Below are 26,326 nucleotides of genomic sequence, written 5' to 3' on the forward strand. Positions count from 1 at the left end.
CCAAGCGGGAGGGGGAAGGGGAGAAAAAAACAATCGCCCCCCTGCAAACTACAGCTCCCAGAGTGCTTTGCTCTCCGAGCCCGGATGGTACTGGACCAATTTGAAGGCATGTACTGACAGGCGCTCTGTGCCTTACTGGCATTTAGTTGTTTACAAAATCATAGAGTAGGAAGGGATCTCCACGGTCATCTAGTCCAACCCCCTGCACAATCCAGGAACTTGCAACTATCCGCCCACCCACAGTGCCCCCAATTTCATGCCCCCCCCCAATCAGAAAGCTCCAGAATCTAGCCTGGCCTGGAAGGAATTCACCTACCATCCCACAGTGGCAATCAACAGTCCTGTGAATATGCAAGCAAGGGCCGCAAGAGACAAACACTGGCACATCCCTTCCTGCCCACCCACTCACAATCTGCCTAAATTCACAGTATCAGCCTCTTTGTAGTGGCTTGGTTCAGCACGTTGAATCTGTGCCTTTTGGGGGGGTAAATCCTAAAGTATGTGTGTCTCACCCGACAAGAAGAATTCCCATAGGTTAGCTGTACTAAATCTGCTGCTCCCGCATTATAAGAGGTCTATTTAGGGTGGACAGCTCTGGGTTGGGAAATACCAGATGACTTTGGAGTTGAAGCCATGAGTGGGTGAGATCTAGAGCAGGACCTCCATGCTATGGAACCCACCCTGCAAAGCTGCCATGTTCTCCAGGGGAACTGCTCTCTTTAGTCTGGAGATGAGCTATAGTCCCAAGCGGTCCCGCTGTTCCACCTGGTGATCAGCATTTCTAGGTCGAGTAGAGCTTCAAAGATTAACAAAATTCCCTGCGGCTCAGTGGTAGAGCATCCAGTTGCCATGCAGAATGTCCCTGATTCAACTCCAGGTTCTCCAGAGAGCCTGGAGAGTGGTTGCCAGACTGAATAGACAGCAGAGACCTTGATGGACCAAACGTCCGATGCAGGATAAGGCAGGTACATGTGTGTCCGCATTCTTTGGAAACTGTTGGTTTCCATGGACATGGCAGGCTATACCTCTGTTTAGTCCAGCATAAATTGCCCTAAATCAGAGCAATGTTTGCAGGGAACATCCACAACAGATATATTTATGCTTGCAATTTCAAGCAGGATGGATGGATGGACAGACTAACAGACAGATTCAGGTGGGTAACGGTTGATCTGAAGAAGCAGAACAAAATTTGAGTCTAGTGGCACCTTTAAGAGCACCTTTAAGTATTATTCAAGCTTCATGTATATAGTTAACTGAGTATTCCCTTACTCCTGAAAACTTAAACAGGGAAGAAAAAATATTATAGCCCTCTTTAAGTATTTATAGCCCTCTTTAAGTATTTGAAAGGTTGTCACTTGGAGGAGGGCAGGATGCTGTTTCTGTTGGCTGCAGAGGAGAGGACACGCAGTAATGGGTTTAAACTTCAAGTACAACGATATAGGCTAGATATCAGGAAAAGGTTTTTCACAGTCAGAGTAGTTCAGCAGTGGAATAGGCTGCCTAAGGAGGTGGTGAGCTCCCCCTTACTGGAAGTCTTCAAGCAAAGGTTGGATACACACTTTTCTTGGATGCTTTAGGATGCTTAGGGCTGATCCTGCGTTGAGCAGGGGGTTGGACTAGATGGCCTGTATGGCCCCTTCCAACTCTATGATTCTATGATTCTAATATTAATCTGTCAAAGGGTCATTAGACTCCTGCTCTTTTCTCTTAAGGGTTGGTTGTTTGACTGGGCAGCCATCTTGGCCTGAAGCAGCAGAACAAAGTTTGTGTCCATGCCACCTGTCAGACCAACAAGTTCTATTCAAGGTGTAAGCTTTCGTGGGCATGCACACTTCTTCAGTAAACCCAGTAACAGGATTAAACTTGGTATCAGGAAATCTTTTTTCAGTCAAGAATAGTTCAGCAGTGGGTGAGCTCCTCTTCACTGGCAGTCTTGAAGCAGCAGCTGGATGCTGTCCTAAATTGAGCAGGGGGTTGGACTAGATGGCCTGTATGGTCCCTTCCAATTCTAGGATTCTTATCCCAGATGCTTTAGGCTGATCCTGCACTGAACAGGGGGCTGGACTAGATGGCCTGTATCGCCCCTTCCATCTTGATGATTCTGTTCTATTCTAGCCTGCACCCAGGCAGCTGCATTGGCTCCCGAATTAATTCTGGATCAGGTTCAAGGTTCTGGTATTAACCTTTTAGGCCATTCTCAGCTTGGACCCCGCATACATGAGGGACTGCCTGGCTGACTACCCCCCCCCCCAAGAGCTCTGCACTCTGCCAGTTCTAATCGGATGGTGGTCCCTGACCCCTAAGATGCATGGCTGACCTCAACCAGGGCCAGGGCATTTCTGATCCTGGCCCCAGCCTGGTGGAATAAGCACCTGGAAGATCTCTGGGCCCTTCAGGAGCTTTCACAGTTCCTAAGGGCCTTAAAACAGAGTTCTTCCACCAGGAATTTGTTTGGGGCCAGTGATTCACAGAACAACATCTAACTGATCTCCTTCCACAAAAGCCCCAAAGAGCCCTTCCCCTGGAAGAAAATGAATAACAGGTATGCAATGGAATATCTGCAAATAAGCTTCCACTTGCTCTCTCAGAATCCTATGCACTTCATAATTTTAATTGTTTTAACTGTTTCAGTGATTCATATTTGATTGTAATCTATATTTTGTAAACCACCGTGAGCTGGTATCCAGAAGGGCCGGTTATGTAAATGCAAGTTTAAATAAATAAATATCCTAAATCAGAGCTCCCTGTTTCCTTCCATCCTGATTCTGTGGACCCGGCTTTCCTTTTTCTAGCAATCCTGGCAACTCATGCAAATGAAGTGACCTCATGCGGACATTTGGGGACCTCCCCTTTCAGCATCCCATCCCAAGAGACGGGCTTCCTCAGCTGTCGGCTGCTCCTGCCAGCTCCCTTGTCCCTCCTGATTGATTACTCTGCAAAAGGCGAGACATGCTGCAGCCCAGCTGCCCACTTGCTCCCCCTCCCCCCCCTGGCTGCTGGAAGTCTAGCCTTTTGCAGCAGACTGCAGACCCACCTGATGCTGCATAGCCCGTCCCAGTCTGTAGCAAAGCGGAAAAACAGAGCAGTCGAGGTTGCTTGTTTGGGAGTCTGAAGCCGATTGTCTTTGAGTACAGTCGTGCTGCATCTCCTTCCTTTGCACTGAATAAGCTTCCCAGGCTTGTCTCACTCCGGGAGACAATCTGGGAACTGACTCAGAACTGTTTGGCATTTTACATTTGAAAAATTATCGCGCAGAGAAGATCACAGGGTTTCATCCCTTGTGTCTCCAGTTAAAGGATCTCAGGAAGCAAGTGGGGGGGGGATGATTTCTCTGCCTCTGGGCCAGCTGCTCCGAGACAGAATCGATAATACCGAGCTAGACTTATGAATAGTCTGACTCGGCATGAAGGAATGCCGTGCATGATCCCTAGATCCTTTCCAAAGGATGATGGGACACGATAGAGGGAGGTTCTGAATGAACCTGAGAGATCAGGAGCCTGTTCCAAATGTAAACCTCCGTCATTAAACCTTGTAAGAAAAACATTGCTTTACACAGCATGCATCAAAACACGAGAATTTTCTGCTTCGACAGATAAATTAAGCTGGCTCTCCTCCTTGGAGGCAAATGCATTGTACAGGATCCCACACTGGCAAGAAGCCGGGCCATAAAGAAATGTGTGCATGTAGTAGGGTGGCCAACCTCCAGGTGGTCACTGGAGAGCTGCTATTAGGACTGTTCTCCAGATGACAGAGATCAGTTCACCTGGAGAAAACAGTTGGTTTGGAAGGTGAACTCTATGGCAGGGGTAGTTTGGGGAGGGACTTCAATGGAGGACAGTGCCATAGAGCAGGAGTAGTCAACCTGTGGTCCTCCAGATGTTCATGGACTACAATTCCAGCATTGCTGGCAGGGGCTCATGGGAATTGTAGTCCATGAACATCTGGAGGACCACAGGTTGACTACCCCTGCTCTATGGCACTGTCCTCCATTGAAGTCCCTCCCCAAACCTGGCACAGTTCTCTCAGGCTCTACCCTCCAGAAATTGCCCAACTTGAAGCTGGCAAGCCTAACCAATAGGGTTTGGGGCTAATGTATTTTAAGGACCATCAGCTTACATAGACCAACCCCCTGCACTATGCAGGAGACTCACAACCCTATCGCTCATCCACTGTAACCGGCCACCCCCATGAACCTTCACAGAATCAGCCTCTCCATCAGATGGCTATCCAGCCTCTGTTTAAAAATTTCCAAAGATGGAGAACCCACCACCTCCCAAGGAAGCCTGTTCCACTGAGAAACCGCTCTAACTGTCATGAACTTCTCCTGGATGTTTAGACGGAATTTCTTGGTCTCCAAGCTCCTCACCATCTTTGTTGCCCTCCTCTGGACACACTCCAGTTTGTCTACATCCCTCTTCAACTGGGGTGCCCCAAACTGAACACAGCACTCCAAGATATGAATCTATCTGACCATGACGGTCAGCCTCAGAGGTCATGTTTCAGGTGTCCCTGCTTGATGGAGCCTAGGGTTACCCGGTCTGCCCTGGCCCCCAGTGAAGGGGAGGGGTGTTGGGGTTGCCAACCCCAGGTTGGAAAACTCCTGGAGATTTGGGAAAGGAGCCCAGGGAGGACAGGGACCTCAGTGAGGTACAATGCCATAGAGTCCACGTTTCAAAACATCAATTTTCTCTGTAATCTGGAGAAGAGCTCTAGTTCCAGGGATTCCCAGTTCCCACCTGGAGGCTGGCCTTCCCTACAGCCATCCAGGAGAGCCTTAGTGGTGGCACTGAAATTATGGGATTCCCTCCCCAGGTAGATTTGTTTGTCCCCCTTGATCGCTGTCTTCTGCCGGTTGCTGACGGGCTCTGTTTTCTACGACGTCCCCCTCCCATTGACCCTCCTTCCTGTTTGTGTTTTGTTGAAATGTTTTTATTGTTCTGTTTAGGCATTTAAACATAGCTTTGACAGTTTGCCTCTTCATGAGCCCCGGACTGTATAGAAAGGCAGCATAAAAATATAAGCTCCATTATGGGTCCCAAAGACCTGTGGGAGCAAGAAACAGATCCTGCACTAACCTGCACCTTCATAATGCATTGCTGGCATTATGCAGCCTCAGCAGTTTGCTGGTCTCATGGTCATTCAATTGTGTGTTCCTTAGCCCTATTGCATTGACCATTGAGGGCTCTAAACAAAGGTTGCCGCCCTCCAGTTAGCACCTGGAGATCTCTCTTCTTTAGGGGAGAGCCAGCGTGGTGTCGTGGTTAAGAGTGGCAGCCTCTAATCTGGAGAGCCGTATTTGATTCCCCACTTCTCCTCCACATGCAGCCATCTGGGTGACCTTGGGCCAGTCACAGTTCTCTTAGAGCTCTCAGCCTGACCTACCTTACACGGTTTCTGTTGTGGTGAGAGGAAAGGAAGGTGATTGTAAGTCACTTTGAGACACATGCTGCCAGCTGGGGGACCCTGGGCCTGTCACAGTTCTCTCAGAGCTCTCTCTGCCTCACCTACTTCACAGGGTGTTTGTTGTAGGGAGAGGAAGAGAAGGTGATTGTGAGCCTCTTTGAGACACATGAAGCTATTTTGGTGCCCTTGAACCAGTCACATTTCTCTCATGTTTTTCAACCTCTTCTATCTCACAAGGTGTCTGTTGTAGGGAGAGGAGGGGTAGGCAATTGTAAGCCACTTCGACATGTCTTCAGGGTGGGGTACAAAAAAACCCACCATCTCTCACTATTACAACTGATATAAAGATGACCAAGTTTAGTTCTCCAGGAGAAAATGGCTGCCTTGGAGGCAGGGCCAATATATCCATGGAGCACGTACTACGAGCCCCTGCTTCCAGGGGCCCCACATGGTGCTTTCCCCCCATGGATCAGGGCCATAGCCTCTCCCCTTCCCCCTTTTCCCTCTTTAAGGATACTTGAAGTGACACCCCTTTTGCCTGGGAATCACCCCCAGTCTGGCTGCTCCTGTCACAATTGTGCTCTGCTGGGGCCCTGTGAATCCTTAAACTGACTCAGGTGCTATTAGCCCCACAAATCCTTAAACCATTCCTGCTTGGGGGGTGATATGACAGTATACCTGGCTAAGGTCTCTCCCCTCCCTAAATCCCACTTTTCCCAAGCTCCACCCCCAAAATGTCTAGATATATCCCAACACAGAGCTAGCAATCCTAGACCATGCTATAATAAAAAAAACCCAAATATGATTAATTTTCCCTCTTTCTGTAATCATCCTGAGTCTTTCTGGAAAAGGTAGGCTACAAACAAGCTAACTAAATGAATTCCTGGTCCACATTACTACTTTGAAATATTGACATTAATGTTGTGTATTTTATGTATTCCAAATACCCCCCCCCCTCTCTCTCTCTTATTGGCTCTGTTTTGGGCATGGCAAATTGAAGTGACAGGAACTGTGGCTCATTTCGAGGCTAACCAGTGAGATGGTGGCTTTGATGGGGTTTGCAGCGAGGACTCCCTCCCTCAGCTCATGCTCACATTTGCACATTTTTAATGTATTTGCCACTTTAAATTTTGGATCAAGGCCCAGGACGTAGCCAAAATGACTTACTGGGAGCATTTAAGACCAACAAAGATTTATTCAAGGTGTGAGCTTTCGAGTGCAAGCACTCTTCTTCAGACTATGAACTGATCAGCATGATACTGGACTCTGGTTTTGTTTTGTTGTGCTGCTTCAGACCAACACGGCTACCCACTGGAATCTTACCAGGAGCTGTTGACTTCCCTTTCTCATTGAGACAGATCAGGATGGGTAGCTGTGTTAGTCTGTCCGTAACAGCAGAAGAGAGCAAGAGCCTAGTAGCTCCTCAAAGACTATTGTGCCAGAGTAGGCACTTTTGTGAATCGCTGCTCACTTCTTCAGGTGCAGCAAGAATGTGACTCCTTCTGACCTATATACTGCAGAAGTGGAGAGATTCAATGACTATCTTCAGGCATGTGCTGTTCTAGGCCACTAGGGGGTGGTAGTGATTTCAGATCGATTGGCATTGTTCCACATGTGGGGTAGTGTCAGAGAGCAGCAGGGTAAGGTGGAACAAAGCCAGAGAGATTCTGTGTAAATATTTTGGGGGGATGGGGTGGGGTGTACAACACACCTGCGTTTGTTGCCTTCCCTTTAAAAATATTATTTTCAGCAATTGATCTTGACCAACTTTTTTGTTATGTCAAAAATGGCGTCAGTACTGGAGTTTACAATGCCATTTCCCTGATCAAAATGGCTCTCCCCCGGCTTGCTTTCTGCCCTGACAAGGAAAGAAAAAAGGCAGGCACAATATTTTATTTTTTGATTGATTGATTGATTTATGGATTTATTTATGGACTGATTTATGGATTTGTCTATTGCCTCTCTTGGACATACTATTTTGGGGTGGTTTACAGAATCTACAAAGTAAAACCATATGGTGAGAAGACTGGGGGGGGGGATCAAAGAAATATGAGCAGCCGTGTCATAAATTCCACAAACCATCTCATTCAGTAGCCCCCAATCTTCCCTCTCCTCCCCCTCCCCCTGCTTTTACACCTAAGCTTGCTCAGTTCCTTTTCTTCTTATGGCCCCTTGTCCTGTGCTGTGTGGCTTTTGCTCAGGCAGGTCCTACAATGTGCTGCACAGCCTTTTTTTTGGGGGGGGGTGAAAGGGGAATCTTTCTTTCTGTTTTGAGCAGCAGAATAGATGGCTGGATCCAGCTGGCTGCCTCCATGTATAGAAGCAGTATATCTTTCAACTCTAGGTGCTAGGTTGCAACTGCGGGGGGAACTCATTCTTGCCCTGCTCTTCTTGGGCTTCCTGGAGGCATCTTGCCAGACACTCTAGGAAACAGGATGCTACATTCACCGGAACGGAGGGCTGGTCAAAGGTTCCCTTTCCTCTCTACATCCTTCTCATGAAATAAGGAAATCTCTCTTTTTACACATGGGTAGCTGGCTGGGCTGCTATCAGTTCAGGGGTGTTTACTTTGGCTTCCTCAGGGCAGGGCCTGATCTATACACACCAAATGTACTGCTTTAAAATACTGTTCCTTTCCTGAATTTTGTGTGCTGGTTGGTAAGTATCCAAGCCTTTCCTGTGAACGATGGTTGCATGCTGGTTGTCCGCATCTGAATGCTGAAAGTATGACCTTTTTTTACAAAAAAAATGTAGCGACACTATTCATAATTGCTGCAGTGCAGTCCTGACCAGAGTTATGATTACTGTGGTACCTGAGAGAGTCTGTGCTGACCATCAAACACAATTTCCCAAATGTCTTCACTTTCCTTTAGTCTTAAAATTGAATTCACTTGTAAATTTCCAGGGTACGTTTAGTTTTTCATTCTTACGGGAAAGAAGCACTCACTCAGAGATGAGCTAGTGTTCCTGCAGTAGGCACAGATCTGGGCGTGCTTCCTTCTGGACCTGTAGCAGTGACTCATGCAGGGATGCAGTGGCAGACTCCTCTGGGGACGTAGATTGTACATAGCAGTGTTGATTGGGATATTTGGTTAATATAGCAGAGTTTGCCCAGTAACAGAAAGATGATAGTAAATAAAGTAACAGAAGGGTATAGAGAATAAAGCTCCGAGATGTCAGAATCTTGTTGTTTCTGCCATTAATCAGTAATAGATTCAAGTGGGTAGCCGTGTTGGTCTGAAGCAGCACAACAAAACAAAACCAGAGTCCAGTGGCACCTTTAAGACCAACAAAGATTTATTCAAGGTGTGAGCTTTCAAGTGCAAGCACTCTTCCTCAGAGATTTGTCTACTTTCATCATTTGGAAGTTCCTGGAAGTGATTTGAGCTCTTTATTGTGACCCCAGCATGAAACAAGAAGAACTGAATTGAACCGAACCAACAAGATCTTCCCCCACCCCTGCAAAACTTAAATAACGGATCTTGGTCATTTTGCTATTTGTCAGTTGGATCCTGATTGGATCCATTGATTGGATCCTGTAGCCATGCACTGGACAATTATATTGTAAGCTACGATCCTGCCTCGGACCTCAAGCTTGGTCCTCCACAAGTCTAGTGCATTTGGTGTAGAGCCAGTTTGGTGTAGTGGTTAGGAGTGCGGACTTCTAATCTGGCATGCCAGGTTCGATTCTACACTCCCCCACCTGCAGCCAGCTGGGTGACCTTGGGTTCACCACAGCACTGATAAAGCTGTTCTGACCGAGCAGTGATATCAGGGCTCTCTTAGCCTCACCCATCCAACAGGGTATCTGTTGGGGGGAGAGGAATAGGAAGGCGATTGTAAGCCGCTTTGAGCCTCCTTCGGGTAGAGAAAAGCGGCATATAAGAACCAACTCTTCTTCTTCTACATACACAACTCTGTTCCCACAAGAGTATGCGGGCATTGTCTCTACAGGAGAGACCTGCATCTCCATGGAAGGTCATGGAGAGTGAGAGGAGAAAGCAAAAGAGAAGGGTCATAGGGCAGCTCCCAGGTTAATTCAAAGAGAGCCATCCTATTCAAGGAGATGATAGTGATACACAGAGGGATGTAGCAACCCCCCCCCCATGTCCAGCCCTCGACTCTTTGCCATCAAGCTTCACAAAGTTCAGGTTGCCTAGCAGGCCTCAGCATTTGTCTCTTGATAGCTTTTTGGTAAATATGTCCGCTGTCATTTTCTCAGTAGGGCAGTAGTGTGATGTGACAATTCTTTTCCACCCTTCATAGGGGGACACAGGCGCTGGAAGGGATTTGAGCTCTTTATTAAGACTCTGGCATAATACAAGTAGAACTGAGAACACAACCAAGCAACCTCCAAACCACCCCAACCTTTACACGCAACCACACAATAGATCCTCTTGCCACTGAGTCCTGTTGGTCAGTTTCAATTTAAATGGACTGAATCCAGCAAATGGGATTTAGTTGCACATTGGTCAATTTCATGCTGGCCAGGATCCTGCCTCGGACCTCAAACTTGGTCCTCCGTAAGACACAAAGCCCTATTTCTCATTCCAATGTGCTTTATCTGCCCACTGTTCCTTTCTGAATGAGGGCCGTGCAACTCTGGCTATCCTCTTGTAGTTGAACTGGCAAAGATACTTTAATAACATTCTAGGGATTTTGAAGAACTCTATGGTTTTGGCAGATTCAAATGGGTAGCTGTGTTGGTCTGAAGTAGCACAATAGAATCAGAGTCCAGTATTCAGGGCTTTCAAGGACTTTTCATCAGACTAAGAACTCCTTGCATGACTGAGGGAATATATAGCAAAAATTAATTCTGTTACATTAGTAAACTATGTCACACATCCAAATACATCCAATGATAATTCTTTGCCAAAACAGCCAATCAATTCCCCTTGAAAGTCAGTTCTCCCATGTTTGTGTGAATAACAACAAGGAGCTGGTGCTGACCCTTAAAGCCCTACATGGTTTGGGGGCAGCATTTCTTAAGCCTAAAATTGGAGTCCAGTGAAACCATTAGACCAAACACGTTTGATTCAAGACATAAGCTTTTGTCTGTGCAAGCTCTATTCGTCATATATTATATTCTTGCACATGATAGTTGATATCTCGAACCAAACTTAAAAGGTGCCACTGGACCCGCGCTCAGTTCTGCAGCTTCAGACCCACCGGAATCCACCTGCAGTTGGATCCGTGCAAAGCAGCGGTCCGAGCAAAGAGCAGACCCTTGTTGGAGGCCCGTTGCAGTCTGTCATTTCATTGCCCCGGCGGGGGGGGGGGGAGGGGTAGACCTGGCCCCCGGAAGGCTGCAGCGGGGCGCTCGCCCCCCCCTCTCTCTCCCCTCCCCGCCGCCGCCGGAGGGCTGTGGCGGCCCCTCCCCGCCAGGGAGCCGCCGATGGGCAGAGCTCGGGGGCCAGGCAGCGATGCTGAGCTGGCGGGCCGCTGATTGGCGCGCCGGGCCGTGACGTCGCCTCGGCACCACCGGCCGCCCCGCATCAGCAGCAGCATCGGCCGCCGGCATCACAATCCGGCCACGCCCTGCCCGCGCCGCCCCCGCCGCAGCCCCGCGCGCCGCCCGCCCTTCGCAGTCAGCTGAGCGGCCAACCCCGGCGCGGTGCAGGCAGCAGCGGAGCCCCGTCCCCCGAAGAGAGGAGCAACCGGGGCGCCATGGCCCCCGCCGGGCTCAAGGCCGTCGTGGGGGAAAGTAAGCCGCGAAGCCCTTTCTTCCTTCCTTTCTTCCCTTCCCCTCCGCTCGCTTTCATGGCGGGCAAGGCGACGCGCGTCTCTCCGCCGGGGGCTGCAGGGAGGGATGCTCCGGAGAGCCGCTGCTGGCCTTCCCACTGGCGCTATTGAAGAGGAATCCTAAGGGGGGGATTTCCCCCAGAACCGTCCATCGTTTTGCAGCAGCGCCGTTCACTGTCGCTGTCAACCTGTGGTCCTCCAGATGTCCATGGACTACAATTCCCATGAGCCCCTGCCAGCGAATGCTGGCAGGGGCTCATGGGAATTGTAGTCCATGGACATCTGGAGGACCACAGGTTGACTACCCCTGGTTCGGGGGATAGATTGGAGGGGGGGGGTTACAAGGCAGAGCAGAGAGAGGCTGGCAGAGGAGTCCGGATTGGAGCAGAAAGCGGCATCTCATCGTTGGGGGGGGCGCGCAGGAGGAGAGCCTGCGGGAGCCCCCCCGATGTGGGAGGGATGCGGGGGGCGGCAGGAGGTGGCTGCCGGGAGCCGTCTTCTGCAGTGGGCTGTCGAGAGGAGGAGGAGCTAAAGCGCAGGGGGAGGGGGCGGAGGGGGGAGGAGGGATAGCCTTGTTTTGTTCTTGTGCCCCCCCCCCCCAGCTCTCGAGTGGGTCTGGGAGAGTCGATGGGAGCCGATCCCCCCCGTTTCGGTCCCAAGCCGTGAAAAACAACGCGCGGGGAGAGATGCCCAAGGGGCTGCTGCAAAGCGGGCGGGCGGGGGGAGCACGAGGGGTCGGGGAACTCATCGCGGAGAGCGCGCATCGCGCCACCTGCGAGGGATCCCGTTGGCTCGCCGGCACGCAGGCGGAGAAAGCGCCTCGCCTGGTCGGTGGCTTGCAGAGATCCGCTTCGCCATCCCCCCCCCTCCCTCGATCCCCCCCTCCCTTCGTTTGCACTCTGGAGAAGATCTGGTCTAAATCCTGCAGTGTCCGTGCAAAGCATTCTGGTTGTTATTTTCCTCCCCCGCGCCGCCCGCCTCGTCTTAAGAACATCTCCTGGCTCTCTCTCTCTCCCCCCACCCCCAGCCCCGCAAGGCACGCGGAACCCAAATTGGGGGTGGGTGGGGGATGCCGGGGAAATCTCCAGCAAAACTGACGGATCCTTAGGATTTTGTGGGGTTTTTTTTCCTTTTGCGAAGTGGGAGCTCTAGCTGGGATTGCTCTGATTTCGCCTAAAAGGAGGGGTGGGGGTAGCAAGACTTTGCGCATGGTTTTGGAGGAAAACACACACTTTTCTTTTTTTTTGGGGGGGGGGTGTATGGGGGATGTTGATTGCTATGTGTAAAAGAATATTTGGAGAATTATGAGACACATGAGAATACACTCTGGCTCGGAGAGGACTTCTATGAAGAATCAATATTCTAACTGGGGGGCTTCAAGAGATATATTTGGATACTTTTCATTAGGGTGGGAGGTTCTCCATTCATATTGTTTACCAACTTAGAGTCCCCATTATTACATCCCATGAGAGCATTTAAATATTAGACCACTGAAGAAGACCCCAAGGGAACACATTCGGTTAACTGTTTCTTGTCATTCATCCATGTGGTCAAAATGTTTTGGAATTGTGCCATAGTGCTTGATATATTTGGATGTTTTTAAGTTTTACATGTGCACGCGTATTGAAATAAATATTTGCAATTTAATATTTAATACATATTCTGCTACTGCAGGATGGTTACACGTTAAGGATTTATTCTAATAAAAATATAGCTCAATTGTCAGCTTATTGTGGTCAGGGTACAGAATCTTTCATTTAGATCAGGGGTAGTCAAACTGTGGCCCTCCAGGTGTCCATGGACTACAATTCCCATGAGCCCCTGCCAGCATTCTCAGGGAATTGTAGTCCATGGACATCTGGAGGGCTGCAGTTTGACTACCCCTGATTTAGATGATGGAGTTAAAATCCTGCGAGCTTTGTGGTTCGATGAGCCTATAAATAAGGGTGGGGGAAGAATACCAGCTAAAATTGCTTTGAAAATTCTCCGTACAATTACTTTTAATGGAGGTCTGTTGCTATGGCTTCACTATGCACCCCCTCCTCTTAAACCATTACCACTAAGTCCTATTTAAAAGGCAGATGTAGACAGAATATTTTTGAGCATCCCCCTCCCCCAGGTTTAAATGACTGGTTAATACTATCTATTGTTTTGCTTTCCTCTAGAAATAGGAGCAAAATGTTGATGGCAACAAATTTAAATGTTATGGGGTAGGAGAGTTTTGACATCCGAGAGTGAGATTTCAGTTATGGGTTCAATCCTATCGCTTGTGGGAATGTCGTGATGTGAGTTGGGGGAGGGGGGGAGAATGATGCTCTTATATTTATAGCCTTTGTTGTTCCAGGAAATCTCCTCCCCTGGGAGTTAACCTGGATCTCTGCATCATCCTCTGTTTGTTCTTTCTCCCAAAATCTAAATGGTACTTTGGTGATGGAGGAGGGGGTAGGCAAGATTCTCCCTCCCCTTCTTTGAGGCTTCCTCCCGTGGCCTTTACACTGCAGTATTTACTTCTGACGAATCCAGAACAGGGGGAAGGAACTGGGAAGAGCTTTCCGTTTTCTACCCCCTCGGAAATGCTCCGCGATAGAGCTTGTAAAAGACACCTTGGAAATGGAGGGACAGTCGTGACCGTGAAGTGCCCAGCACGTGGGGCATCTACGGCTGCTGTCTTTGACGCATCACCATGCCTTGTACGTTTCCTGCTTGGGCACTGTGTACCTTGATGGGGGTGGGGGGGGAATATGCTTGCGATAGCACTGCGGTCTTTATGCTGAAACGAAAACAGAGAGGAGGCTTTCTGATTTGTGGCTTAAAACAAAAGGAGCACTGGGCCGAATGTAAAACTCTGTTCTCTGGAGCTTTCTAAGCTGTATATCTCCCTTCTAAGGTGGGGTGGGGTGAGGAGGGATGGATGGATAATAGGCCAGTTTCCCGACTCTTGGATTAAGGAGCATGGGTGTGCATACCAGGGGGCGGCTGAATTGTGGGTCTCCTTGGACTGCAGTTACCAGGAACCCCTGCCAGCATGTGGCTCTTCGTGGACTACAATTGCCAGGAGCCCCTGCCAGCATGAGCATCTTGAGAGCCACAGTTTGGCCTTCACGTCACAGCTGATTTATGGTGTCTACAGCAAGGGGCTGCAGGGGCAAGCGAGAGGCAAAGGTTGTTTGCCTTTGCCTTCCTCTGCAGAGTCTTCCTCGGTGGTCTCCCTTCCATGTACCATGCTTAGATTCTGAAATCTGACAAGATCAGGCTGCACCATGCTGCCTTCCCTCCGGGCAGTGGAGCTTAGGGAGGCCTACTTTGTGATTGCGTCTACTTTCGGAGGGCAAAAATATCCATTTGGAACCCATGGACGTATCTAATTTTTGTACCAAGCATTTGGTTAGAATTTTCTGCCTCTTTTTCTTCCTGCTGCTGCTAGGTTAGTTTGGACATCTCCTCATGGATTGTGAGTTAAAAAGACACAAACATATTGTATACTGTATTGTAGGACGTCTGGGAGTGCAATGTTGGGTTAAAATGATTTTAAATAGAAATCCCCTGGAAGGTCGATATCTGACAGTTTCAGATACGACCAGCAACTGGTACTCCGAAGCATCATCTCTCTGCCTGATTTCCTAGGTTGACTTGAGTGTGGGCTGGCATATTTTGTGCCCTTGTGAGGGGGGATTCTTGTTGACATGGTAGGTCGCACAGTTCATCATGACGGTAGTGCAAGAGTGGCCAAACTGTGGCTCTCCAGATGTCCATAGACTACAATTCCCATGAGACCCTGCTGGCAACTGGTACTCTGAAGCATCATCTCTCTGCCTGATTTCCTAGGTTGACTTGACTGTGGGGCTGGCATATTTTGTGCCTTTGTGAGGGGGGCTTCTCGTTGACATGGTAGATCTCACAACAGTTCATTGTGACGATAGTGCAAACTCTCCAGATGTCTGTGGACTACAATTCCCATGAGCTCCTGCTGGCAGGGGCTCGTGGGAATTGTAGTCCATGGACATCTGGAGAACTGCAGTTTGGCTATCACTACCAGGGTGGAAACCCGGAGCAGTATGGAATGGCTGTTGTAACACAGGCTTGCAGTAGAATCGGGGGAATCTATCGCATAAGGATCTTGAGACAGTTTCAAGCAGCCTTTCCCCTGTAGGCTCGAGCATCGCGGTCACTGATTTGGCAAGCTCTGCTGCCCATTCTACCTTTCTTATTTCTATTATTAACAGTGCAGCAATTTATGGAGTGCCGTTGTGAAGACTAAGAAATGATGGATCTGAGGAAATGCTTTAAGATGCTTAGGGCTGATCCTGTGTTGAGCAGGGGGTTGGACTAGATGGCCTGCATGGCCCCTTCCAACTCTATGATTCTAAATTGTACATTCTTAGACTTCCTTTCCTTCTGTTGGTTTCGGAGTGTTGTTGATGCAAGTTGTTGTGTGTCTGTGAACCTAATATACAATTTATATAATGTTTACTGCTGTTCTAAGTGTTACAGTCTAGTCAGCTATCTCATGTTGGGTGTAGCCGAATTGGTAGGCTGCAGGCTGTCGGACCTTAATTTTTCAGCTCCCCTTTTTACAGTGAATTAGCAAAACACAGGCAGAACCACCAAATGGGAGAAAGAAACGAAAATTGATTATCGGTGCTAGGCAGCAAATGCTTTATCCGACATTGTGGCTCCTAGCGCAGTGTGAATAATTAACTCTTCATGAGAGGAATGTGAAATAAGTATCACTTTTATTTTAAACAGTTAAAGGTTGAAGCTTGCAATTATTGTAGTATCTCTTTAGCTCTTGGGGTCTTCTCCCTCCTTTTTTCTGTCGTTTTGATTTGGTTCATTGGCTTTTAATTGTCCCAAAATGTACTTGAGTTTTACTTCAGCTGTTCTTAATGAGCCTACGGGTAGCATGTGTGTTTTCCTCACTGTTTTATCCACACAGCAGCCCCACGAAAATTGGTTTGGCTGGGCCGTAGAAGCAGAGTTAGGCATTGGCTTACAGTCATCCTAAACCGTCATGGCAGAGTAGACTAGACACCCAAGTACAGCTGTGCCCAGGCCAATCTTGTCAGATCTTAGAAGCTAAGCAGGGTCAACCTTGGCTACTTTTTGGATGGGAGACCTCCAAGGAACACGAGGGCTACGATGTGAAGATGGGCAATGGCAAACCACCATCAAACCTCTCTTGCCTGGCTGCCAGAGAGTCCTATGATCTCCTGACTATTCTACTCACATGTTATATGATAAAGAAACAAATACTTAGGTTCAAGTACTCCATCATAAGCTGATACGCTAGCCTTCTTTCATACAGGAGTATTGGGCAGGAAAGACCTGCACTCAAGATTGTAAGTCACCTAAAGAATTCCCAAAGAATAGTGTGTTTTTTTAAGAGAGAGATGCTTTGCTTTCATTTGGCTAAGCCAGCCATTATAATTCTGTGTGCACTCAGAGTGTTTCTGTCTTTCATTCTTGAGCTGAATAGTGGAACACAATTTAATGTATTGTTGCTGTAAGAGGGACATTTCTCCAAGGATGCAGAACCCCCGGCCACAGTCCCCTTGCCCTCAATGTTTTCCTCCAAGGCTGATGTGTACAGAGCAGCCATTCTTAAACTTTTGGGGGCTATGACCCTTTTAGGAGCTCCTCTCAGATTCTAGGGCTCCCTGTCAAACAAGGATACAACAGAACATGAACAGGTAGACAGAGAATCATGTATTATTGAACACCAAGAAAACATGAAAGTTCTGACATAACTGGAAACACGTTTTAAAAGATTGTATGAAACTGAAGCTTGGAACATTTGATCCAGAGAAGCATGCATGTTCATTTTTTTTCTTAGATGCAGTAATTCAAGCACACACCAAGAAATGTATTACATAATTTCCCCCCCCCCTTCATGAAGTTAAAACTTTTTAGCAACTTTCATCGAGCTATCCACCATGACTCCAAGATAGTTTCCTCCTCTCAGTCACAGCAAGTTCCCATTAGCCTATAATTGAAATTGTATTTGCCCATTTATTACTCATGATTTATTTCACCAAAGCTTGGCTTAAGCCAAGTTTTGCTGGTCTCCTCTGTCCAGTTCCCTGTTATGTCCTTTAGACAGTCATGTAGTTCTGGACTATATGTCTGGATTAAACCACGTCAGACTGCAGGTCAGGGCTCACATGGATGCTGCTGCTCCATCTAAAAATAAACATTTCCTGTATGTAGAAATCTAGCATGTCATGGCTGTAACCTGGCCTTCTCTACAGTGTGCAAGCATTCTGTGTTTAGGGTATTTTTGTGTGTGCGGAGTGTTGTGCAGTTACGTGAATCCCACAAAAAACAGGGCAGTCCCCATGCAGGTTTGCTCCTTGGTTACATGACGCTGAAATGTACGAAGTTCAACAGCAGTTCACTGTATATATGAGTGATTTTGTTGCATTCCAAATTGCCCATTGAAAGATTCTTCTTTGCTCTCTTTCCGTGTTGCTCTCCTAGCTGCACATACGCCTGTGTATATCCTGTTGTGAAACGCAGTTTATGTGGCGGTTGGGCGAGGGCCACAGGGAGTCCTGTGCGGAGCATGGAGCCCTCTGAGATGTTGCCTTAACCATGTGACTTGCTGTGGCTGTCTTTTCAGCTGCGGCTTCCTGATGTTCTGCATCCTCAAACTGCAGGTTTCCCTTCCCTGCTGAGGGCTTATCTGCTGTGCTTTCCTCACTTCCGTTTGCTGCTGCAGGGCTTCCTTTTCTGAGAGAGCCTGAGGGCAAAAGGTCACAGGAGGTATTGTTTTGTTGGGGATGGAAGTGAACTTTGAAAGCTGCCTGGTTCCATCCAAATATTCCTGTTTTGATTTTGAATCCCTTGTGAGAAACGTATAGACAACTCCCTGAATTTTGTTCTCTTTGCTGTTTCTCTCTGTCAGACTGGTCCTGTTTAAAGTGGTGTTTCAGCATTATTTTGGCAATGGGGACCACAAAGGAGTCATCACTGAGGAGAATATAAGTGCTGCGGACAAAAGCCAATGACAGGGACTCTTTGCAACATTGAAAATAATGTCCTTGCACTCTTTTGTTAATGAGGGTGTTTTTTTCTGTCTTTACATTGTTTACAGCAGTCTCAGCTCTCTTATTTCCGTCGCAGTGCCCTATTGGAATATAACTGGGGTTTTGATAGAAGAAAAAAAAGGGATCCTCAGCAATTTTCAAGTAATTTGTTCACCTTTCTGAGTGGGACATGACCTAATGCGTACTTATTCTGATCATGGCTGTAAAAAAGAGAAAAAATGACATAAAACATGCTAGGGGCAGACTTGGTTGCTGGGGTGGGGGAAATCAAAATTGTTAGGCTATTTCCCCATGAAATGGAAATTTCAGAATTAAGAACATCTACAAACAGGGTTGCTAGATCAGCTGACTGGGGGGGGGACTTACTAGTAGAAAGAAGGTAGCCTAGACCTTCTTTTGTAGTTTTTGCCCATATACCAGAGTGTCGCCCAAAAGTCACTAATGTGCTGATGCCTGTGGAACATCGGTGATGTGGCTTAGGCGCCACTTTTCTATTGACAAAATATGGTTGGGAAGCATAGCTATGGACACACCCACTGTCCCCCCCCCTCCTCAGCCCATCCAGGCCCATCATTGGTTATTTTGGGAGGTGTAGGCGGATCGACATGACCATGTGTGGTCATATCATCCAATACGTGTTTATTAAATTTAAAACATATATAAAAATTTCATTAACTCCCACCCATTTGGGAAACCACTCCAGGGCCATCAAGAAACCACAGTATATCAAGCAATCCTGGTTGAGAAAGCCTGACAAAATATCATACAAGGATCAAATGTCTTAGACAAGTGGTCCTCAGCCTGGGGGTTGGGACCCCTTTCGAACGACCCTTTCACAGGGGTCGCGGCAGGGCAAACAGCTTGGCTAGGGGGGAGGGGCCACCACTGTTGCCACTCCTCCTGCAGGTAGATGCACTTGGCTGCCAGCCGATCCTGCAGCGTCTCCAGGGTAACGCAGTCTCCCGCCAGGTGCTCCAGGTGGTGATGCAGCTCAGTGGCCTTGTGCTCCAGGTGGCAGTGTAGCTCCTACAGCTATGCACCCAGCATCGGTTTGTACTCTGCCCTCCTCTCCAAGGGGGTCCCAAAGTGCCTGATATTGCTCCCTCGTCCATTTCATCCACACAACATCCTTGCAGGGTAGATCGAGATAGTGCGTTCATCTGTCTGGAGCAGTGGAAAAGAGCGAGATCGGCATGGTGGGACAAGAGGCAGAACTGAACTGAGAAACCCTTAGGGAAAAATAATTTATATACAATCATGAACAATGTATCTTCACACCATTGGTCAGTTTCGGTTTAATTTCTGTGAAAGAACACTTGCATCATTTTATGGTTGGGGGTCACCACAACATGAGGAACTGTATCAAAGGGTCATGGCATTAGGAAGATTGAGAACCACTGACTTAGACCAAACATATTTTGGCACAATAACTGTCTTCAGGAGTCAGGCATACATAGATTATAAAATATAAAACACATAGATTGTAAAATGCACATAAGTATTATCAAAAGTTCATTCATTCATTCATTCTTCATTCATTCATTCATTCATTCTTCATTCATTCATTCATTCATTCGATTTTTATACCGCCCTCCCATATGGCTAAGAAATGGAAGGAGGAAAAGAAGGGGGGAAGAAGAATTGTCAGTATTTAGCTATATGAGGTTTTATATGTTGCAGTTTTTCATGTCTTCGCTGGAGTGTTTATGTTTTTAATTTTTATATGATGGCTTTATAATTGTTATTGTTTGGGAAACACCTTGAGATAGCAAAGCAAAAAAACTGATGTGAGGGTTATTCTGCTGGAATGGGGACAAGCTTAAAATATATACAGGATTAAGTTCAAAATTTCTGATGTGTATATGCATAAAAGGAGGTCAAAAATGGTTTGTCTTTTGGCACAGATTGCAATTTCTTGTTTCCAAAATGGCAGCACCGTGTCCCCCCAATAATATCATGCATTTTTCTGCCCCAGAAACATCTTATTGGCTGATTTGGGGAGCTGGGGAAAGAATACATGATATTATAGTATGTCATACATCTCATGAATGACAAGAGGCTACAACTGCAATGGGAGGGGGAGATTTCTGACATTTTTGGTTGCAGACCGATTGATAGGCCAATAATAGAAACCAGTTATGCTTGTGGGCACAGCAATACAGTTCAAAGGCTCTGGAGCTACTGTTGTATCTGCCTTGTCTGATACCTTGGTCCTCTGACCCTGTTTTTTTTAAATCATGAGGGCTGGAAATTTGGGCAACGCTTTAGTTCTAGGCTTATGCAGTTAGTTTGTGGCAGCAACTTAGTGCTCATTGGATGGACCTAGTGACCCTGGATGAGACAAGGGCATGTATTCTCCTGCACATCAGAACACAAATAGATCCATTTCAAAAAGGCCCAGATGATTACTAATGAAAATATACATTGGATATGTACGTTGAGAGAAACTTTGGTGCATAACATGGAAACTCTTTTGATGAATGACAAGATGTTTTTAGGATATTGGAATCCAGTGTAGAATAATATATTCCTAGAGTTGGAAGGGGCCAGACAGGCCATCAGTCCCACTCCCTACTCAATGCAGGATCATCTTAAAGCATCCAGGATAAGTATCTGTCTAACTGCTGCTTGAAGACTATCAGTGAGGGGGAGCTCACCACCTCCTTAGGCAGCCTATTCCACTGCTGAACTACTCTGATTGTGAATATTTTTCCCCCTCGTTTCTAGGCAATATTGCTCTACATGTAGTTTAAACCCGTTATTTTGGGTCCTGTCCTCTGCTGCCAACAGGAACCTGTTCCTACCTTCCTCTTAATGACAACCTTTCACATACTTAAAGACAGCAATCCTGCCCCCTCTCTACCCCCACTTCTCCAGGCTGAACATTATCAAGTCCCTCAGCCTTTCCTTATCCCTGTCCCTCTCCTCTGCATCCTCTCAATTTTGTCCACATCCTTTTCAAAGTGAGGCCTCCAGAACTGCACAGAGTACTCCAGGTGGGGTCTGACCAATGCAGTATGCAGCGGGACTATAGCATTTTATGATTTGGTTGTTCAGCTGCTTAAGCCACTGAGCTGTACCTGTGCGCTCACTAGTGCATCGAGTACACCCCCCCAAGGAAAAACCCCCAAGCACATGTCTTGGGGATTCCTACTTGCTCCTTCTTCAGGAAGGAGATCAGTCTGTGTGCTTGCAGCACAAGGAGCAGCAGTAGAAGAGTTGGTCCTCATATGCTGCTTTTCTCTCCACGAAGGAGTCTCAAAACGGCTTCCAATTGCCTTCCCTTTCCTCTTCCCACAACAGACACCCTGTGAGGTGGGAGAGGCTGAGAGAACCCTGATATTACTGAAGAAGAGTTGGTTCTTCTATGCTGCTTTTCTCTACCCGAAGGAGTCTCAAAGTGGCTTACAGTTGGCTTCCCTTTCCTTTCCCCACCACAGACACCCTGTGAGGTGGGTGAGGCTGAGAGAGCCCTGATATTCCTGCTTGGTCAGAACAGTTTTATTAGTGCTGTGATGAGCCCAAGGTCACCCAGCTGGCTGCACGTGGGGGAGCATGGAATCACACCAGGCCCACCAGATTAGAAGTCCGCACTCCTAAACACTACACCAGGCTGACTTAGCCACAAACTATGGAACTGACCACTTCTGTTTCTTCCCCTCCTGAGTGTGAGTTCTCTCATAGTTACTGTGCCTGGGAATTTGCCCACCTGCTCCTGCCTTAAACGAATGCTGTTTTTCTCCCCCACCCCACCCCAGCCCTTCTGTTTGTTAACACAGAGGTGAGGTCATTTCTGATGACATGTGACTTCTGGGAGGTGTGGGCAGCTGAAATCGCTGTCGGGACTCCTCATGCATGTAATCTTCAGCTACAGTTGACAGATCTCTGGACCAGACCCCGACAGGGCTTTCTCTCTGGAAGGCAGTTGTTGATGGTTGACGTAGGTTCCCAGCTGATCTGGACCTAGCGGTCTGCTTCCCTTGCAGAAGGGGAGCATGATAATGTTTTCAACAAAGGTTTTCCAGATTAGCAGCGGAGGGCCATGATCAGAGTAGGGAATTGAGACCAAGTGCTGTATGCATTGGTGGCACTGAGGTCAGTTCTCCGCAAGGCCACCATGCAATAGAAAGTTTTCTGTAGTAGGCTTGGAAGAGGTTTGCATATATTCTCGATTTGACAAATTTATTATGCCAGTAGACAATGGACTGGTGTCACTTTTACTTTTCTTCGTGGGGGCCTCCTATCCATCTGGTATTGGATCACTTCCCAAGATGATGTTGGCAGAACTGGCATTTGTCTTGAGATGCTTCCAATCCAGGGGTTCCCAGCCAGCCCAGCACCTTCAAGACCCTCTCTTCATGCTCTTCCAGGGCTTTCTGTCAGGTCTTCTAAGCAGACCAAGACTTGCAAGAGATTCAAGGCTTGCAAACATTTTCCACTGAGACTGAACCCTTGTTTATTCTCTAAGAGAAGATAATTTCTCCCTTGCAAGGGATTTCCCCTGCCTAAAATTTTGGGAGGGGAGGGAACGGGAAAGATGTAAACTCTCTCAACTTGAGCCTTCAGTCTTTTACACAAAATGTGTGCTTGGAGCTGTTTCTTAGGATCCCCCCTCCCCAAATTCCATCCAAACCCCCCCCCCCGGTGAATCTTTCTTTGCAAACACTCTTCCCTTCTTTTTGGGTTTCCTGATGACTCTGACAGTGCTGCAGTGCAGTTCTCTGAGGCTCAAGAGTGCAGCAAAGGAGACGCTGAGTGGGCCAGGCTGGGTTAGCTGCAGAGAAACCGAATCTCTTCTGCTTGTGTGCTTCATCATCTTTTATAGATGTCAACCTGGGGGGATTCTCTGACTGGTCTGGCATCGCTAAGTTATGATGGGAAAAAAAATAGGCTTGTGTAGTCTTTAAAAATGGTGAGTGAATTAAATCAGAGTGATGAGTGCTTGGGAGGAGGGGCGGTCGTGTCAAACTGGGTGGAACTACATCCGACCATTACTGTAGGAGCTAGATGATAGGCACCTTGCTGCAGAGAGCTGGGCGGGACAGGTGCAAACGGGCTGGGGGAGCCACTGATCCAGTGTGGTCTAGAGTTCAGCTGGCTTAGATAGGGTGCCGATAGCCCTGCCCTCTCCTGTAGCCAGAATTGGGTCCAAGATCCCATGACGTTCATCCAAACGGCTTGTTGTTTTTGTAGTCATGATATGACGCTTTAATGTGAGCTGCCTCTAGCAGGGGCCTGGAAAGGCTGCAGAGACATCTTAATATATATCTGGGAAGTAGTGCTTCCTAGGGGTGCCTGCCTCCAGGTGGGGTCTGGAGATCTCCTGCTATCCTTGTTGATTCCCAGATAACGAGATCAGTTCCCCTGGAGAAAATGGTTGCTTTGGAGGGTGCACTCTATGGCATTATATACCAGTGAGGCCCCTTCCTTCCCCAAACCCTGCCTTCTCCAGGCTCCACCCTGCCAAATCTCCAGGTACTTTCCAGCCCAGAGATGGCAACACAGTGCACCCTTCCTCCATGAGACCACGTGCAGGATGACTTGAGCTGATCTGGGTTTTGGCTGTGGCTCACTGCGTTCTTTGTTCCTGGAATTCTGGGGAGACTCTGGGGATGCTGTGGGTTCCTGGTTTGCTTTTTCCACTGGGTCCTGTTCCACATGTCTGCTGTTGTCAACAAGAAGGATCTTCCAGTGGCAGCTCTAGGGTGCAGAGAGCTTCTGGTATAATCAGGTCATGGGAGCTCTTCATGTAGGAGTATGCAAGATCTGTATTGTGCCTGATTCAAAAGCACATGAAACATGATTTACAGCAAGCATTGGAGGAGTTGTGTAGATAGCATAGATTAGGAACTTCCTGGTGTTCTTTCAAGTAATCTCTTCCAGTGATCTGATTGGCTTATTTGGAGCCTTCCTGCGCCTCTGAGCATTCTTCTTCCCTGCTTGCCTTCAGAATAGACTGAATGATGCAGAACAGTTAGGAATCTCTCTCTCTCTCTCTCTCATTCATGTTTCTTTTCACAATAAAACTACTTTATTCTTCTAAGGAGGCTAGGGCTTTGTAGGGTTAAGTGTTGGATGTCACATGGTCCAATTGGAGTGGGTTTTGTCCAGAGAATATATAGTTGACCTGGTCTTTTCTCCCAACCAGTCTCATACATCCACTATAAGATCTCTCTGTTAACCTGGATGCCACTTTGGTGCATTGCTTAGGAGGAGTATTCTGTGACAACTGTACATATTCACAGTTACTGATTGACATAAGAAGAAGAGTTGATTTTTATACTCCCAACTTTCTCCATCTTAAGGAGGCTCAAAGCAGCTACAATCAACTTTCTCTCCCCAAAGGCAGGCACTTTGTGAGGTACACAGGACTGAGAGAGTTCTAAGAGAACTTTGGCTCAAGGTCACCCAGCAGGTTTTATGTGGAGAAGCATTCATTGGCAGGGGCTCGTGGGAATTGTAGTCTGGCAGGGGCTCATGGGAATTGTAGTCCATTGGCATCTGGAGGGCCACAGTTTGACTACCCCTGGGCTAGCCCACCTTCTGCCTCCAGGAACGGATCCTATCAAATGTTCAAGAACGGGGAGAGGTAGGGGGAGTCATGGATAAAGCTTGACTCCCAATAACTTCTAAAAGCAGTAGTTAAGAGGTCTATCATAAAAAAGTCTATATGGACTCCCCCAGGCTCCATTTTGTTCAGGATTGGCCTGGCTTTGACATGTCCAGTCTCTGCTGTGGCTTCCTGTGTTATGTTGTTGTGCTGTCCTTGCTTGGTAATAGCCACCCTCCAGCATTTGCTATACATCTCCTAGCAAATTTGTGAGATACTCTGCCACAGCAATTTGAAATGGAAAGGAGCGTTTGACGACTTTTCCTGCTTTTTGGAAGCTCTCTGCAGAACGAGGAGATCTGGAAATGACTGACTGGACTGTACCACTTCCAACTGGAAGGTGGGGCCAGGGCTTAATGGTAAAGCCCTCACTCTTTGGCAGTGGGTCCCAGACACAAACCTTGGCCACTTAGGCAAAAGATTCCGCCCTGTGTAAGACCGTGAAGGTCTGAATGGACAATATGATGGACCATAGTGGTCTGACTCACTATGCGGTAGCGTCACATGTTCCTATTTCTTTACTAAATTTATCTCCTGCCATCTGTCCAAGTGGAGATGGGAGGCAACAATTGAGAACCTCCACTCCTGTAGAAGAAAGATTTCTGTTCTGTAAAATAGTGAAGGTGGTTCAAGATTTTCTGTTCCTCGGCTCAGCCATCCACCAAAAGGGTGGCAAGAAATTAGAAGGCCAATGAGATTGGGGAGGGCAGCCAGGAAGGAGCCAGAACAGATCTGTAAGTGGAAAGAGGTGACCCTGGCAACCACGATCAAAATAATTCAGACTGTTATATTCCCCCAGTACTGTATATAGGTGTGAACTTTGGACAGTGAAGAAAGCTGACAGGAAGAAAGTCGATTTGTTCAGAATGTGGTCTTGGAGGAGAGTTTTATGGATACTGTAGGGGTAGTCAACCTGTGGTGCTCCAGATGTCCATGGACTACAATTCCCATGAGCCCCTGCCAGCATTTTCTGGAGCACCACAGGTTGACTACCCATGCTGTAGATGGCCAATAAGACAAGCAAGAGGGTTGTCGCTCAAATCAAGCTGGAACTCTCCCCCCTAGAAGCTAAAATGACTACATGGAGGCTATTCGGTCACATTTTGAGAAGACAAAAGTCACTGGAAAAGCCAATAATGCCAAGAAACGTTGAAGGCAGCAGGAAAAGGGGACATCTCAACTGGTGATGGATGGACCCAATCAAGGAAGCCATGGTCCTCAGTTTGCAAGACCCAAACAACGCTGCTAACAATAGGATATTTTGGAAGTTGTTATAATTCATAGGAATGCCATGAAATGGAAGTGACTTGACAGACCTTAATGCACACCCATTCTGTGTTAAAATGATCAAGGCAACCAGGTGGCTAATCTGGCAGGGGCTCATGGGAATTGTAGTCCATGGACATCTGGAGGACCACAGGTTGACTACCCCTGGATAACACTATGTAACCCAGGATAAGTACAACAAAGGTTCTAAATAAACAAATAGTGAGTGATGGATGTAGTCTGGAGATCCGTTATAATT

At 47.5% G+C, this 26,326-nt stretch overlaps 1 protein-coding gene across 2 annotated transcripts in view; it reads left to right on the forward strand.

Annotated features, from left to right (window-relative positions):
• Positions 1 to 10,897: 10,897 nt before the first annotated feature.
• Positions 10,898 to 26,326, forward strand: part of STXBP1 (syntaxin binding protein 1) — a 53,394-nt gene continuing 37,965 nt past the window's right edge. The window contains exon 1 of one of the 2 annotated variants that reach the window (XM_077306536.1): positions 10,898 to 11,107. In XM_077306536.1, coding sequence (XP_077162651.1) covers positions 11,071 to 11,107 — 37 coding nt within the window. In that variant the 5' untranslated portion in view covers positions 10,898 to 11,070. The remainder of the gene's footprint in view (positions 11,108 to 26,326) is intronic. The other variant, XM_077306537.1, reaches the window with a different exon arrangement.

Source organism: Paroedura picta, chromosome 12 (genome assembly GCF_049243985.1).
Source record: "Paroedura picta isolate Pp20150507F chromosome 12, Ppicta_v3.0, whole genome shotgun sequence".
Classification (NCBI taxonomy): domain Eukaryota; kingdom Metazoa; phylum Chordata; class Lepidosauria; order Squamata; family Gekkonidae; genus Paroedura; species Paroedura picta.